The sequence below is a fragment of the Eulemur rufifrons genome, chromosome 8 (genome assembly GCF_041146395.1).
Source record: "Eulemur rufifrons isolate Redbay chromosome 8, OSU_ERuf_1, whole genome shotgun sequence".
In the NCBI taxonomy this organism is placed as follows: domain Eukaryota; kingdom Metazoa; phylum Chordata; class Mammalia; order Primates; family Lemuridae; genus Eulemur; species Eulemur rufifrons.
This window is the reverse complement of record NC_090990.1, coordinates 32,906,078-32,923,961: the sequence shown is the minus strand read 5'-3', so window position 1 is coordinate 32,923,961 and position 17,884 is coordinate 32,906,078. Positions and strand designations below refer to the sequence as shown.

Here is a 17,884-nt window from a genome sequence, read left to right as displayed (position 1 = left end):
TTTTAAATTTTTAGATACTTGTACTGCTTTACTAAAAAAAAAAAAAAAAGTCAAATTAGACCATGAACTTGGTTGGTCCTCTTGTTATTATGTGTACTGCTATCGACATGATCTGATTGCTGAACAATGTTTATTTGGCCTTTGGCTATCTTAAAATTGGACTGTAAAAACTGTAGACAGAAAAGAGAAAGCCAGACTGAGCTAGCTCTGTTTAGTGTCACCTGATGTGAGGCTCTGGTGGTTAATGTCTGTTCTGCTGAGTTTTCCTTATGGGTTCTCATATCTAGGACCTAGCACAACCTGTTTTCCATGATGTAATACCTCTAAAACATGTTTGAACTGCAGCAGGCCTTACCCGAAGATATTACTACCTTTTTATGGGTCTAGATTCATAGTTCTTTTGGGACCTGAGAGCTGAGCCATTGCCTTCTCTTCTTCTTTGTCATCTTTTTTTTTTTTGTTGTTGTTGTTATTGGTAATTTTTTATAGTCCAAGAGAGTGATGGTATCTTTGCTTTATTTGTGAATAAAATGCAAAGCAATTCATTTTGTGCCACCTGTTAAAACTTAGTGGAGTCTGGTAGAGTATGTTACAGGTCCCTTTCTTCCAAAATTATGGGAGGAAATCAGATAAAAACATCAAAACTTGTGGAAAAACTTACTGTTTTAAAAGAATAGTAAACCAATCTAAGTTTCAGTGTTTTTAACAAATATATCACTATATATCAAAATTTTATTTAGATATTTGATTATAGTTGGACATTAAAGTTGTTTCAAAATTATCACAATGGTAATGCAACAAAGAGAATTTTTTGAAAATCTTCATATGCATGTCTAGTTATTTTCTTTTTTTTTTTGTGGAACTGTTCTTTTTTTTTAAATTTTTTTTTTTTATTTCAGCTTATTATGGGGGTACAAAAGTTCAGGTTATATATATTGCCCATACCCTCCCCATCCCCCTGGGTCAGAGCTTCAAGCATGTCCATTCCCCAGACAGTGTGCATCGCACTCATCATGTAGGTATACACCCATCCCCTCTCCCTCCCCCATCCCCCCTAGTTATTTTCTTTTTTAAGTGGTTATTTTCGTAGAAGAGTTTCAGTGTTTTAGATGTAGGCCTTTTAATTTTAATTTTATTTTTAGAGACAGGGTCTCATTCCATTACCCAGGCTGGAGTACAGTGGTGCAATCATAGCTCACTGCAGCCTTGAACTCCTAGGCTCAAGCAATCCTTCCTTGGCTTCCTGAGTAGCTGGGATTACAGGTGTGAGCTACCACACCGGGCCCAATGTAGGCCTTTTAAAAAGTATATTAGTATCAAAATTATGCCCATATTTTAACACAGTGTTATAGGTTTATTTCAAGCCTCTTAATTGGTATTACCATAACCTTTAGAGTCAAATAATTTTCTGGAAAGACCACATGGGTCAGAAGAACTCCTATGATATGGACACTGCTTTATTGCTCAACATTGGCAGCAGAAAAGCTTATAAAGCAAACCAGCTAGATTTTTGTTGGTTCATAGAGAGGTAGTTCTTTTTTATTACTCAGAAATTAAGTTATGGAACCATTGGCCTTTTTTCTTCTTACCCATTGTCACAGGGCAAAACATAGGCTTTGGAGCCAGACATCCAGATTCCAGTACTCTCTCTAACCTTTGTCAAGTCACTTAAATGCTCTGAACCTCATTTTCCTTGATGATAAAATGAAGGTAAATTCATCTCAGGTAATACATATAAAGCACCTAGCTCAATTTCCAGGGATATTGTAGGTGAGCAATTAATAATAATTGTCTTGACAGCCTTGACACAGTGGCCACAGAACTCTTCCTACCAGGTGCTGTTATGCAGTTTTGGGGAGGTCCATGTCTAACAGCAGTGTCGGTGTGGTTTTTTTTTGAGACAGAGTCTCACTCTGTTGCTCGGACTAGAGTGCTGTGGCATCTGCCTAGCTCAGAGCAACCTCAAACTCCTGGGCTCAAGTGATCCTCCTGCCTCAGCCTCTCAAGTAGCTGGGACTACAGGCATGCGCCACCATGCCCGGTGAATTTTATCTATTTTTAGTAGAGATGGGGTCTTGGTCTTGCTCAATCTGATCTTGAACTCCTGAGTTCAAGTGATTCTCCCACTTTGGCCTCCCAGAGTGCTAGGATTACAGGTGTGAGCCATCTGGCCCGGTTGTGTCAGTGATTTTTTTTTTTTTTTTTATCAGAATAAGGAAAGCTAGATATGTTTTATTTTATTATTATTTTTTGGGATGGGGCGGTCTCCCCGTGTTGCCTAGGCTGGTCTTGAACTCCTGGGCTCAAGTGATGCTCTTGCCTCAGACTCCCAAGTAGCTGAGTTTACAAGGTCTTGCTGTGGCACCTGGCTTATAAAATGTGTTTTAGACTGCTATCACATCTCTCTCTTCACTTCTCTGTTTAGTTAACTTTTTGAAGAGGGACAACATTTAACCTTTAATGTTTTCCTCTTAGCTTTATATGGAACTGTGAGTTCGATAAATACTTGACTGACTGAATGTGAATGCCATCAAAGAACATGTTAATGTTATTTTCTTTATGCTGGCTTAGAAAGAGTCAAAGTCTAAAATCTGTCATAGCTCTCTGAACATTGTAACACAGAATAGCGACTCATAATTTTTGTTTTTTGATTATGGACTTATAATTAGTTTTCTGTGGCTGCCATAACAAATGACCACAAACCTAGTGGCTTAAGACAACACAAATTTATTATCTTACAGTTCTGTTTGTCAGAAATCTGGCATGGGCCTCACTGGGCTAAAATCAGGTGTCATCAGGGCTGCATTTCTCTCTGGAAGGCTCTAGGGAGAATCCATTTCCTTACTTTTTTTTAGCTGCTAGTGGTTGCTCCCATTCCTTGGCTCATTAGCCCCCTTCCATCTTCAAAACCAGCAATGAGGCTCAGTCTTTCTCACATTGCATCACTCTAATACTGACTCTTCTGCTTCTTATTCACCTATGAGGCCCTTGTGATTACATTGGACCCACCTTGTAATCTAGGATAATCTCCCTCCACTCTTTTTTTTTGAGACAGAATCTTGCTCTGTTGCCCAGGCTAGGGTACAATGGTGATGTCATCATAGTTCACTGCAGCCTCGAACTCCTGGGCTCAAGTAATCCTCCTGCCTCAGGCTCCCAAGTAGCTGGGATTACAGGCTCATGTCACCATACCTGGCTAATTTTTAAATTTTTTTTTCCTATTTTTTGTAGAGATGAGGTCTTACTATTTTGCTCAGGCTGGTCTCGAACTCCTGGGCTCAAGTAATACAACTCGGCCTCTGAAAGTGCTAGGATCATAGGCATGAGCCACCGTGCCCAGCTTCTCTTAAAGTTAACTGACTAGCGACTTTAATTTATTCCCCTTGCCATATAACAGAACATATTCACAGGTTCTGGGGATTAGGGCATGGACATCTGGGCATGGGGGGATTAGTCTGCCTTTCAGAGTATCCGGTTAGGAAAAAATTTTTGAGCACATCCCCATGTGCTACTATTAACCCATAATTAAATATTAATACAACTCAATTTCTCTTTTTTATATAAAAAATAAGTTCTAATTTTCTTCCCATCCTCCAATGGATAGTCTTGCTCATTCCCCATTTTGGAGACTGCTGGCTAATAGTAGGGCTTAGGAAAGGTCATGCTTTGAAATAACAATTTTAATTAAACTCAGTAAGTATTTACTGAGCACTAACTATGAATAAGGCAATGTTTAAGTATATAAAGAAACGTAAAACTATATGGTGTATTTAGTCCAGGTGGGTTAACTACTGTAGTAAACAACTTAAAATCTCATTGGCTGTAAGGCTTGTTTCTTATTCATGTCCCAGGCCAATGCATCTTAGATGGTGGTGGAAGAGGACCTTGTTTTCACTTAGGACAGGGCCTTCGATTCCTCCACTGGATCTTCTGTATCTGCTGGCATGAAGGAAGGAAGAATGGAGAATAATGTTGAGGTTTTATGGGACGGGCCTAGAAATCGCATAGTCACTTCTGCCCATATACCACTGGCCAGAACTTAGTGTTATGGTCTTAACCAACTGTAATGAACACTGGGAAATGTAGTCTGCTTCAGGAGGAAAAGAGAAGGAATTTGATGAACAAGTAGCCATTCTCTTAGACACACAGGATCTCTGCCCTCAAGAACCTTCTAGTTTAGTGGAAGAGTAGATGTAGATAAAACTCAATATAGAAAGCAGGGCCTGATATGTACACAATAGAGGTTTAAACAGACTGATATGAGTGTATAAGGAAGAGAAAGGTTAATTTTGGTTGGAAAGATCAGAGAAATATCTGAAATTACGTCTCTGAATTAGAGATTATTAATAAATGACTTAATATGTGGCTGTGCGTGGCACATTAAATGCTATATAAAGGTTTGGTGCTATTGTTGTTGTTGCTATTATTTGGGGATGTTTTTGAGTTTAGTTTTTAACAATTGGTAGAGCTTTAAGAAATGGATTGCAGATAGCCTAATTCTAGCAACAATATAGAAGTGGAAGAATTCAGAACATATTTAGGAGTGGCAGGTTATATAATTCAAACAGAAAATGCAGGTAGACGTAATAGGAGATAAGGCAAGAGAGGTTTGAGTCAGATAATTCAGACCTTTGAATAACATGCTAAGGAATTTGGACTTTAATCAGAAGCTGTGAGCTGCTACAAAAGTTTTTTGAGTAGCATATAGCTTCTCAAGGGAAGAGATTGTATTTTGTTCATCTTTATATCCTTTTTATAACTGTATGGAGAGGTAATACAACATTGTGATTAAGAGCACAGACTCTGCAACCCACTGTCTAGGTTGGATTCCTGGCTCTGGCACTTATTAGCTCCATGACTTGGGGCAAGTTACTTAATCTCTCTGTGCCTCAGTTTCTTTACTGGTATGATTTGGATAATAAAAGTATTACTTCACTGGGTTATTGTGCGGATTAAATGACTTAATATAACGTAAAGCACTTAGAACAATCCCTGCATAGTATGAGTTAGCTATTACTATCATTGTTATCATTATTACCAGTGCCTGGCACATAGTAGGCACTCAGAAAATTTAGAGTGGTTAGAGGTGTGTTTTAAATTTATCCAGCAAGTGTATATACCAGGCAAGCAAATAAATGAGATCTTGCTGTTAAAAAGCTCATGGTCTAGTGGAGAAGATATGAGGCATGTGATAAAACATAGTTAAAGATAAGAAATGATGCTATAGGAAAGTAGTATAGATGGTATGCTTTGGTAATTCAGAAGCATGGGAAGGAAGTGTTTAAACTGGGCTTTGGCTGAGCGTGGTGGCTCATGCCTGTAATCTTAGCACTTTGGGAGGCTGAGGCAGGAGAATTGCTTGACCTCAGGAGTTCAAGACCAGCCTGAGCCAGAGAGAGACCCTGTTTTTACCAAAAATAGAAAAATTAGTCAGGTGTCATGGCGTGCGCCTGCAGGGCCAGCTACTCGGGAGGCTGAGGCAGGAGGATTGCTTGAGCCCAGGAGTGAGGTTGCAGTGAGCTATGATGACGCCAGTGCACTCTACCCAGGGTGACAGAGGGAGACTCTGTCTCAAAAAAAACAAAACCAAAAAAACTGAACTTTATTAACTACCCCCACCCCCTTCATAAAAAACAAAACAAAACTGGGTTTTGAGGATGGGTAGAATCTAATGACAATTATGCACTGCATACTGACATTTCAGTCATTGACAGATTGTATATATGACAATGGTGTCCCATAAGATTGTAATACTGTATTTTTACTGTACCTTTATTTATGTTTGGATATACAAGCACTTACCATTGTGTTATAATTGCCTATCATATTCAGTACAGTAACATGCTGTATAGATTTGTAGCCTAGGAGCAATAGGATGCACCATATAACCTAGGTGGGTAGTTGCCTGGTTCGCACAGCGACAAAATCACCTAATGACACATTTCTCAGAACATATTCCCATCATTAAGCATGACTGTATGTGGAAATGAGAGGAAGGGCATTCTAGGCAGTGGGAACAGCCTCAGAAAAGGCAAAGGTTCAGAAAAACATGGGAATGACATGTTATGGGGCATAGTAAGTCATGCTATAGGAAAGACTTAGGCAAATTAAGTCTCTGGTCAAAGTCCAGTTTACCAATAGTATCAGAGTTGAGAGTTTCCTGTTGATTTTACTAACTTTAGAGGAGTAATAAACTGTTTTGTATAGACAGAGTCTTGCTACTCAGCATATCGTCCCTGGATCGAGCAGCATCAGCATCACCTGGGAGTTTAGATGCTCAAACTCTTAGGCCCCACCCCTGACATACAGAATAGGAGCCTGCAATTTAATAAGACTTCTCATTGATTAGTTTCCACATTAAAATTTGGGGAGCACTGGTCTGAAATACAAAAGCAACCCTTCTTTCTTCTCCCTATGAATGTGTGTATAATATGAAACTAAAAATAACAAGTTGAGTAATCACTCACTCTTAAGCACATACATTAAAGAAAGCACTCCCTTCTTTTTTTTTTTTTTTTTTTTTTTTTGAGACAGAGTCTCACTCTGTTGCCCAGGCTAGAGTGAGTGCCGTGGCGTCAGCCTAGCTCACAGCAACCTCAAACTCCTGAGCTCAAGCGATCCTACTGTCTCAGCCTCCCGAGTAGCTGGGACTACAGGCATGCACCACCATGCCCGGCTAATTTTTTCTCTATATATATATTTTTTAGCTGTCCATATAATTTCTTTCTATTTTTAGTAGAGATGGGGTCTCGCTCTTGCTCAGGCTGGTCTCGAACTCCTGAGCTCAAACGATCCGCCCACCTCGGCCTCCCAGAGTGCTAGGATTACAGGCGTGAGCCACCGCGCCCGGCCAGCACTCCCTTCTTGAGCTAAGTAATTCTAGCTGGCATGATTTTGGAGGGGAAGGGATAAGAATCATTCAGAATGTTATTTATTTTGGGTCCTGTCTTGTACCAAAAAAGATTTTAGACTTCATCCACTACTTAATTAGTAATAAAAATCTCGGTAGAAACTTATTATTGATACTACATGCTTTCCTAGGCACATATCACTTCCCTGTCAAGGATGAGTAATATGTCCCATTTAAAGTATATTTTGATTATAGCAACTGGATTGACTAACTCTACTCAAGCTCTTCTTCCAATATAAAGCTACTGCTTGTCTCAGCTTGCCAGCTCTGTGACACCATTTTGGATGTGGTGGTGGTGGTTTTCTATATAAGGAATGAGGTGGGAGAGGTTAGGCAGAAAAGTTACACATAGAAGTAGAGTTGGGTGATACAACTATGATATAGTGATATGAGTTAGGGGATGGGTAGAAGGCAGAAAAGTGTCATATGAAGCCAGTGCCTGCCTGAATGTGCTGTGTATGACACCTATGTGGATGACGTGGATGTAGAGATGGTGTGCCTGGGAGCAAGGGAAGCAAGGGTGTATCATACCCAAACCAGGTCTTTTCAGCTTCTAGAAGATCCATGATTTTAGAATGTAGCCATTGTTTTCTTAGTAGAATCCTATTGCCTGGCTTCTTTTTAAATATTTGATTGAATCAGATCAAATAAAATCAAATCAAATCCCTCTTGGCTTTCTAGCCTTGTACCTGCCTCTAGATGTTCTTTCTTGTAAAATGAATTTATATTGTGAAGCTAATTTGGTGATTATTGCTTCTTTATTCAATAAATGCTTGTTTAGCATCTTATATACAAAATATGTGTCAGACACGGTATATAGAAACAAATGAGACAATATCTGTACTCTTAAAAACCTTACTTAGGGCTGGATGTGGTGGCTCATTCCTGTAAACCCAACACTTTGGGAGGCTGAGGCGGGAGGATCACTTGAGGCCAGGAGTTTGAGACCAGCCTAGGTAATATAGTGAGACTGTTTCTACAAAAATATAAAGTTAGTTAGGCATGGTGGCACACACCTATAGTTCTAGCTACTCAGGAGGCTGAGGTGGGAGGATTGCTTGAGACTAGGAGTTTGAGATTACAGTGAGCTATGATCGTGCCATTGCACTCCAACCTAGGAGACAGAGCAAGACCTCACCTCTTAAAAAAACAAACAAACAGAAAACCTTACTTATATTCCAGTCTGGGAAAGGAGTCAGAAGAAATGTTACAGAAAGAGCTAACATTTTCTAGTGCTTATTATGTTATGTTCCAGGAATCCAGGTTATCTCATTTCATCTTTACAATGACCAGATGATTAGGTAATGTTAATATTCCCATTTTGCATGTGGAGAACCTGAAATACAGAGAGGTCACCAGTAAGTGACAGAGCCAGGATTCAAATCTAAGCAGTCCGACTCCAGACCCAGACCACTTCACATAATGCTAATTAGCAATTATTCAAAGGAGAGTGAAAAGTGCTAGCAGTACTGTGGGAGGGAGGGAGAGAGAGAGAAGGGATTAATGCTAACTGAGGGCATCCAGGAGGTCTCTTATAGAGAAGGTGAATTTTTAGCTAATCTTGGAAGAATGATTTCCAGTAAATATAATATTCCAGTTCAATGGAGGAACTTCAACCAAATTTCCAGGTCATAAAAATCATTCATACTGTTCAAAAAATCTTTACTGAGAGTTTGTTTACTGTGTGCCAGATAATATACTAAGTACTGGAAATGCAGAGATAAATAAAGCTCTGAATCTTCCACAATGAAAAAAGTTACAAAAGAGTTACGTGAGCAGAAAGCAGATTATAATGAATTTAGGAATGAGTAAAAATTAAAGAAATATACATAGAGAATGAAACCTACTCTTAAAGTTTGGTAACAAATGAAAAGTGTGAATTAGATTCACATTTTAGGGAGGGAGCAAGGGAATGATTTTTTAAGATGGGGGAAATTTATGTATATATATTTAGGTCAGAATGATAGAGCCAGAGGAGAGGGAGAGATGAGTGAAGAATAAGGCTCATGGAAAAATGAGAGGTTCCAAAGATTAGTTGGGGTGGATCATGGTGAGTTTTAAATGCTGTGGTAAGGAGTTTTGACATTATTCTATAGGCAGAAAGGAGCCATTGAAGGGTTATGAAGAAGGGAATGATATATTTTGTATTTTGAAAAGGTAACTGGTAGCCATGTAATGGATGGCATAATTTAGGATTGTTAATATTGATAAACACCACTGATCTTTATTTGAGCATGCACTAGATACTGCTGAAAACTTGAAATTTTACATTTAATCCTCATAACAGCGTTTTAAGGTAGTGTTATTTTCTTTTTTTTTTTTTTTTTTTTTTTTTTTTGAGACAGAGTCTCACTCTGTTGCCCAGGCTAGAGTGAGTGCTGTGGCGTCAGCCTAGCTCACAGCAACCTCAAACTCCTGAGCTCAAGCGATCCTACCGCCTCAGCCTCCCGAGTAGCTGGGACTACAGGCATGCGCCACCATGCCCGGCTAATTTTTTCTATATATATTTTTAGCTGTCCATATAATTTCTTTCTATTTTTAGTAGAGGTGGGGTCTCGCTCTTGCTCAGGCTGGTCTCGAACTCCTGAGCTCAAACGATCCGCCCACCTCGGCCTCCCAGAGTGCTAGGATTACAGGCGTGAGCCACCGCGCCCGGCCAAGGTAGTGTTATTTTCTTGTTTGTTTTTGCAGATGAGGAAAAGATTTATAAAGATTAACTTGTTTAATGTCTCCTAGGTAGAAATGGGTAGATTCCTGTGCTCTAGGTTTGTGTCTAAGTCCGTTTTCTGTTGCTTAGAATATCCGAAACTGAGTAATTTATAAGGTAATTTTATTTCTTATGATTATAGAGGCTAAGAAGTACAAGGTCAAGGGGCTGCATCTGGTAAGGTCCTTGCTGGTGGAGGAGACTCTCTGCAGAGTTGCAAGGTAGCTCGGGGCATCACGTGGCAAGGGGGCTGAGCGTGCTTGTTCATGTCTCTCTTCTTTTTCTTATAAAGCCACCAGCCAGGCATGGTGGCTCACTACTGTAGTCCCAGCTACTCAGAAGGCTGAGGTGGGAGAATCACTTGAGCCCATTCATGGGTTAATCCATTCATGAGGGCAGAGCCCTCATGACTCAATCACATCTTAGAGACCCCACCTATTAATACTGCCACATTGAGAATTAAGTTTCAACACGAGTTTTGGAGGGGACATTCAAACTGAAGTAGTCAGCAGATTTTTCATATAAAGGGCTAGATAGTAAATATTTTAGTTTTTGAAAGCATACAGTCTCTGTCACAACTATTAAACTCTGCTGTCGTAACACCAAAGCAGCCATAGACAATACCATGTCTATGTTCCAATAAAACTTAGTTTATAAAAACAGGCGCATAGTTAGCCAACTCCTGCTAGTGCCCATCATAGTTTGGAAAGCCTTAATGAAGAAGGAAATGTAGCTTATCATATTTTAATTTAATACTTTTTGCTATGGTAAGACAATGGGAATAGAATTATTCCTAGGCAGGGATATCATTTAATCTCAGAAAAGCATTCTTTCTGTAAGAGGTTGACTAGAAATAGCAATTTATGAATACAATTTAACCACATTCTGCATAATACCCACTCATCTTTTTATTACAATTGCTTTCCAACAGAATGACCGTAGAATGAAAGTTCTGCAAGAGCAGGGAGCAGGGACTTTGTTTTATTTGCTGTCCTGTCCTTAATGCCTTGCATATAGTAGCCACTCAATAACTAATTGTTTCATAATTTTTTTTTTAAGAGACAAGGTCTTACTTGGTCACTCAGGCTAGATTGCAGTGGCACCATCATATCTCACCACAACTTCAAATTCCTGGGCTCAACTGATCTTCCTACCTTGGCCTCCCAAAGTGGTGGGATTACAGGCGTGAGCCACTGCACCCGGCCTGTTTAATAAATAAATGGCATATTCACTCTCATAATTCCAGTGATTGGGAAATTGTTCATATAACATTTTAAGAAGAGTGACCTATTTTATTTATTTTCTTATCTTTTTTAGATGAGGTCTTACTATGTTGCCGAGGCTGGGCTCAAGCAATCCTTCCACCTCAGCCTCCCAAGTAGCTGGGACTACAGGTTCACGTCACTGTACTCAGCAACCTATTTTAAAGACATCTATACAAATGGTGCTCTCTTAGATCAGTTGTCTTCTTATTCATCTTGTCCAAATTTCCTCTACTTAAGTGCAACTTACTCTCTTTTACCCAACTAAAAGTATTGATATTGACAGAAACTCTCAGATGCTCTGTGTGTATATCTCATAGATACTGCCATGCTGGCTAAAAACAGCATCAGCATCCCAGATTTAGTCCTTCAGCACTCTGTGTTGCTTGTATGCATTGTTAGCCTTTTACTTGCGCCACATTCCCCCTGCTCACTCTCTTCCATATTAGGTGGTTACATAGTGAAGAAAATGACAGGTGAATGAGGTCAAATGTTCCACTTTTACAAAGCAGGAAGTAGGGTTAGGGACAACAGTTGAAGAATGGAGAGGAGAGTAAGTATATAGAAACCAGCTTCTTGCCAGCCATCTGGCAAATTTGATTTTTGACTAAATTTGATTTTTACCTAGTCCACTTCTGAGTTACAATTATGATAATTGCTTACCTTCTTTTGAACTCTTACTATGTACCAGTCACAGTGCTATATATTTTATATTTATTATTTCAATTTTTCTAACAACCTTATGTTGTGGACACTATTATCCCCATTTTTCACAGAGGGGAAACTAATGCTTGCTAGTAAAAGAAGTGGAGGTGGAATTTGAACCCACATCCTCTAATTTCAGAGCCCTTTTAATTACTCTGCTATTTCACTTCCCATCTCTTTTAAGCCAGAGGTAAGTTTCAACTAATCTTTGGAGCCTGCATCCTGTTTTCAGTACTAACTAGATCTTTCCTCAGGTTCTTTCCTTTCTCTAGTTCCCATCATGTCTCTAGACGAACTTATAGAAAACTAGCAGTCCAGAAACCACCCCTTGGGGAAACTGATAGTTCCAGATTAGTTGAAATGTGGAAGCAGCATGTCTCAAAACTCTACTGTGATATTATAGCCAACTAGGCACTCTCCTTACTCGGTTCCATTTCACTTGGCATTCATTTACTGAGTTTTCATACTATTAATATTTGATAGGTGCTGTGAACATACAGAAGAATATGACATGGTGTCTGCCTTCATGGAACTTTATGGTCCTTTCCCACACAGTCACTGATGTGCCTTGCACTCCTGCTATAGTCAGTCTCTTCCCTTTTCTTTGCTCTTCTAAACTATAATAGAACTTAGTTGAGACTTTAGTATTATTAACGAGACTTCCTTCTCAATAACCCAAACCCCTATTGTTACTGGCTTTATGACATTTATCTTCTCCTACTTTATGGTCATCAGTCATAATCATTGATTTATGGTTTTTATTTTTAAATTATTTTTATATATAAATATAACCTGTTGGTTGAAAAAAAACTTCAAATATAAGTATGTAAAATAAAAAATACAAATCACCTTTTACCTCCTCTGTACAGTACCACCTATTAATGCTTCTAGACATTTTCCATTAATATATAAACATGTTTTTTTACACTAATGGAATCATGCTATATTGTTTTGTAGCTTGATGTTTTCATTTAACTATGTATTTTGGACATCTCCGCACATCAGTGCATAAATATCTACTTTATTCTTTGTAATAGCCATATAGCATTTCAGTCTGTGAGTATACCGTAAATATTTAAGCAGTCTTTTTTTAATGGATATTTAGATTCATATACACTGTTAAAGTAGCTGTCCTTTGTCTTAGTTTGTTCAGGCTGCGATAGCATAGTACCTTAGACCGAATAATTTATAAACAATAGAAATTTATTGCTGACAGTTCTGGAGGATATGAAGTCCAAGATCAAGGTGCCAACATATTCAGTGTCTGGTCTGCTTCATTGATGGTGCCTCATTGTTGTGTCCTCACATAGCAGAAGGAGCAAACAAGCTCCCTTGGGCATCTTTTTTATAAGGGCCTTAATCGCATACATGAAGACAGAGCCCTCATGACCTAATCATCTCCCAAAGACCCCACCTTTTACTACTATCATACTGGGGATTTAGTTTCAATATATGAATGTGGGGGTGGAGGGACACAATCATTTAGACCATAGCATCCTTTTACAGGTATTTTTGCTCACCTGTATTGAGTATATTTGTAAGATAAATTCCTAGAAGTGGAATAGTTGGAGCAGTTAAAAATTCTGCTAGATATAATCAATTTCCCTTTGAAAAATTTGTGCCAAGAACTCAGTGGTGTATGTAAGTTTCCTCACCTTCTGGACAGCACTGAGCATTATCAATCATAATCTTTTGTTCATTTGATAGATTTAAAAAGTAGTATCTCCTTGTTTTAATGTGCATTTCTTTAAATATGAGTGATTTTGAGCATAATTTGGTATTTTTTATTTGCCATTTATACTTAATTTTCTGTAAACTATGTACATACCTTTACTTATTTTCTATTGAGTTATCTTTTTAGTTATATATTTGGACGTATTCCTTGTATGTTAAAGAAGTTAGTCCTTTGTCATCCAGCAAATGTATGGTTTTTTTTTTTTTTTTTTTTCCCAGTTTGTTGTTTGTAAATTATAGACCTTCAGATTGGGTAGTCCAACTTGCTTACTTTATAGATGGGGAAACAGAGTTGCAAACAGAGTTAGTGACTTTTTTCTTTTTTCTTTTTTTTGTGGGGAGAGGGGAGGGTGGTGAGCATGTAGTCAGGTATTGGCATAGCTGAAACCAGCATCAAATTTATTTATTTCCATTTGGTGCTTTTTCCATTATATCCTGCTGTTCTTAAAGCTTACTACCCTCCCTTTTCCTCCACTTCTTTTTACCACTAGGTCTTGCTACAACCAGATATTTCGTGGTAAATTTAGAAATTTATCAACCTGGCATCTTAGTCATGATTAAGAGGCTACAGGGTTGTACGGGAATCCAGGGGGCTTCACAGGTATTGGATTGATTCTAATGCATAGTTAACTAGTTTCTCCATATGACATTTATGTTTGTGTTCATTTCATTTGTTAAAATCTGTTTTGTTTTTTAGGTTCATGGGCGTGTGTGTTCATCAAGGACAGTTGCATGCACTTACAGAGGTAAGACCCCCAAAAAGTGTGTTGAAATGACTTCTTTGCCTTAGTTTCAGAATTTATGGTTCCGTAGTGTTGCTTGCATATGTAAACAAAATGTATGTGCATATATGTTTATGTGAAAATGGTAGTGTTAACAGCGATTTCTTCTGTTGCCTGGGAACAACGGCCATATCTCTTAATATCCTTATATTCTTTCATAATGCTTGGTGAGTACTCTGAGAACATGAGTGCTCAAGTGTAAAATTAGTTCTTGCTGCCTGGATGACTCCCTCCTAAGCCAAGGGGTGGTATCACTTGACTGCACACTCTCCTGTGGCAACAGATTCCTAGACCACCTGGAAATGTTTGATGTCCTGATCTAGAATTCCACAGTTGTTTCTCTGGTTTCCTGATTGGTTTACATCTCCATTCTCATTTCATTTCCAGCCTCTGCTAGGAAAATAAATATGTGATATTCATTACTTATCCACTGAAGCCCCAGAAAACTCTCTCTAGAACAAATTCAGCTACCAAGTTATTAGCTTCAGAATTTGTTTGGGTACTCCTTCAAAATACAGATTCCTGGAATCTTCTAGGTTTAATAGGTCTGCATAGAGCACATCTGTATTTTTAAAAGTTCCCCAGATTATTTCATGACCATCTACTTTTGAGAATCTATGTTCTAGAACATTTTCACATTCCTCCTTGAGCAGTAATTACCAAAGTACAAAGTGAAGAAACTTAGGAAGGAAAGTTGTTTAATAGAATTTGCAAGAGTATTGGTTTCCTGCTGGCTTGGTGCCTGGCATTAGTCCTTAATATCTTATGAAGCGGGTCCCATGTGCCTCACTCTTTTCTCAGTTACTGAAGGCACTAGAATGGAACGTGTATAACTGTGTCCAGCCACTTAAATGAAAGGCCAAAGAAGGCAGAATGATGAGGAGGTTAAGAGCATGGTCTGTGAAGTCTTGATTGTATAGGTTTGAATCTCTCTGTGCCTCAATGTTTTCATCTGTATTATGGGAATAATAATGGTAGTACCTGACCCAGGGAGTATAGATAAAGAAGAGGACCAGGAGGTGAGCCCTAGAGTATTATTTCAGTTTTAAGTCTGGGGAGAAGGGTGGACTGAGAAGGAGCAGCTAGTGAGGTAGGAAGAAAACCAGGAGAGCATGCTGGGCTGGAATAGAAAGGAAAGTTTGAAGGAGGGAGTAATTAATTGTGGCAAATGCTGCTGATAGGTTGACCTTGTAGGGATGTTGTGAGGATGAAATATAAAATACTTATTTGGCACAGTGCTGGCATATAGAAATTGCTTAATACATGTTAACTGTTAGAACTTGTATTATTAACAGTGACTAATCCCTCCTTTGAACTTTGAATTGTTAATGTTTTTCATTCTATACTTAGTCCTATACTGTCGTTAGTATCATTAAATTTTTTTAAGACTTTACCAAAGTCTGACATAACAGAAAAAGCACACATATGAAAGGTACAGTTCACTAAACTTTTACAAATGAACACACCCATAACCAGCATCCCAGATCAAGAAACATTTTCTGTATATTTCTATTTTTAGAAGTTATAAATTCTTCAAAGACAACTCTCTCCTTCTCTCAAGCCTTCTATCTACAAGAGTTCTAACACTAATAAACGTAAAAGTATTTTTTGCATTTTCTGTGTATATGATTGTTCTCTGAAATGTGAGTTCATTGGAAAGGCTTGTGTGTTGGTTTTGCTGACAGAGAACATCCTTTAAAAATCTGTGATCATGTGACATATTTAAAAGCGGGGTGTGTAGTGGAAATGGCAGAAATGAATGATCATAATGCAACATTCTCTTGGCCGTGTTTTACTTAATCTGCTGCTTGTTAGCTTGTTTGTAGCCATATACAGCATACAATATGTGCTTTATGAAAGAGTGTTTATTTCCAGTCTTTCCAGTATCATTAATGAGATATTGACATAGCTTATGATATTAATATCTTTTTTTGACTTTAAACAATAGGAATTTATTGTCTGGTGATTCTGGAGGTTAGAAGTCTGAGATCAAGGTGTCAGCCGGGGTGGTTCCCTCTGAGGGATGGGAGAGGGAATCTGTCCCACGCCTCTCTCCTGGCTTCTGGTGGTTTGCTGGCACTCTTTGGTGTTCCTTGGCATATAGAAGCATTGCCCTGATCTCCGCCTTCATCTTCATATGGTGTTCTCCCTGTGTCATGATATTTAATATTTTTATTATGATGTTAATAGGCCGATGGTGATAAAGCCCAAATATCTAAATGCTCTTGGTTATTTTCGGAAGGAGATTGGCAAAGGCCATGATGGCACAGGTCTCTGGAGACTTCTAAGTTTATTTGCCTTATAATTTGACTTGCTTTCATTAAGGATCATAAAAAGAAATTATTAATATCTAGCACAGCCCTTGAGCACCATAAGTCTTTTTTTTTTTTTTTTTTTTTTTTTGGAGACAGAGTCTTGCTCTGTTGCTCAGGCTAGAGTGCCGTGGCATCAGCCTAGCTCACAGCAACCTCATACTTCTGGGCTCAAGTGATCTTCCTGCCTCAGCCACCCGAGTGGTTGGGACTACAGGTGCTTACCACCATGCCCAGCTAATTTTTTGTTTCTATTTTTAGTTGCCTGATGCATTTTTTAGTAGAGATGGGGGAGGTCTCGCTCTTGCTCAGGCTGGTCTCGAACTCCTGACCTCCCGCAATCCTCCTGCCTCGGCCTCCCAAAGTGCTAGGATTAGACGTGAGCAGCCTTGCCCAGCCACCATTAGTCATTTATCTTCACTTCACACAAAACTTCAAAAGCATATAACAATAAACATTTCTTTCTCATACATCTCCAGGGTCAGCTGAACTGAGCTGGCCTAGATTGGGCAGTTTTGCTGGTCTTGCTTAGGCTCACTTATGCATCTGCAGGTCAGGTCTGCTGGTAGTCTACTCTAGGCTGGGATTTGCTGAGGCTGCTTTGCTCTAGCTCTTCCTCCTTCTGGGGCCAATGGGTTAGTCTGGACATGTCCTTTTTTAAGATGATGCCAGAATAGCAGTAGTATGCCAGCCCATTTGCACAGCTGCTTTTCATGACTCTGCTTATCTTCAAGTTTACTTGGCTAAACATCCCATTGGACAAAGCAAATCACATGCTTGAGTCATGGGTGGAAATTATGCCCTGTCCACATCAGGACTGTACTGCAAAGTTGTATATCAAAGGGCATGGATTCAGTAGGGGGTGAAGAATTGAAACTCTTGTTGGCAATCTCCCATACCCTATAAATATTCCAATCAGCAGATCATAATTATTTTTTTTCTACCCTACTTGAGGGTAAAGATTCTCTCTCTCTCTCTCTCCCCTTCTTTTTCCCTCTCTCCTCTCCTCTCCTCTCCTTTTTAAAAATAAACAAAACAAAAACAAAAACAAAAACAAAAAAAAACGCCAGAGACAGGGTCTTGTTCCGTCACCCAGGATGGAACCATCAGCTCACTGCAGCCTTCAACTCCTGGGCTCAAGCAATCCTCCCACCTCAGCCTCCTGAGTAGCTGGGACTACCGATGTACTACTATGCCTGGCTTAATTGTTTTTCATTTTTTTGTTTTTTTTAGAGACATGGTCTCACGATGCAGCCCAGGCTGGTCAACTCCTGGCCTTAAGCAGTCCCCCTGCCTCAGCCTCCTGAGTTGCTAGGATTACAGGCTTAAACCACCTCACCCACCTTTCTCCCATTTTTTAAACCATAACAACTACCAATTATTAAATACCCACTATGGGCTGAGCACTATGCTTGGTGCTTTATGTTAGATATAATTCTCACAATTATATAGTCTTACTTCTTCCATTTTAT

The 17,884-nt window shown here is 39.0% G+C and overlaps 1 protein-coding gene across 2 annotated transcripts in view; it reads left to right on the top strand.

Annotated features, from left to right (window-relative positions):
* The window catches only part of TESK2 (testis associated actin remodelling kinase 2), a 114,112-nt gene that overhangs the window by 66,553 nt on the left and 29,675 nt on the right, over positions 1–17,884 (top strand). For both annotated transcript variants that reach the window (XM_069479893.1, XM_069479892.1), the window contains one exon: positions 14,016–14,064. In XM_069479893.1, coding sequence (XP_069335994.1) covers positions 14,016–14,064 — 49 coding nt within the window. The remainder of the gene's footprint in view (positions 1–14,015; positions 14,065–17,884) is intronic.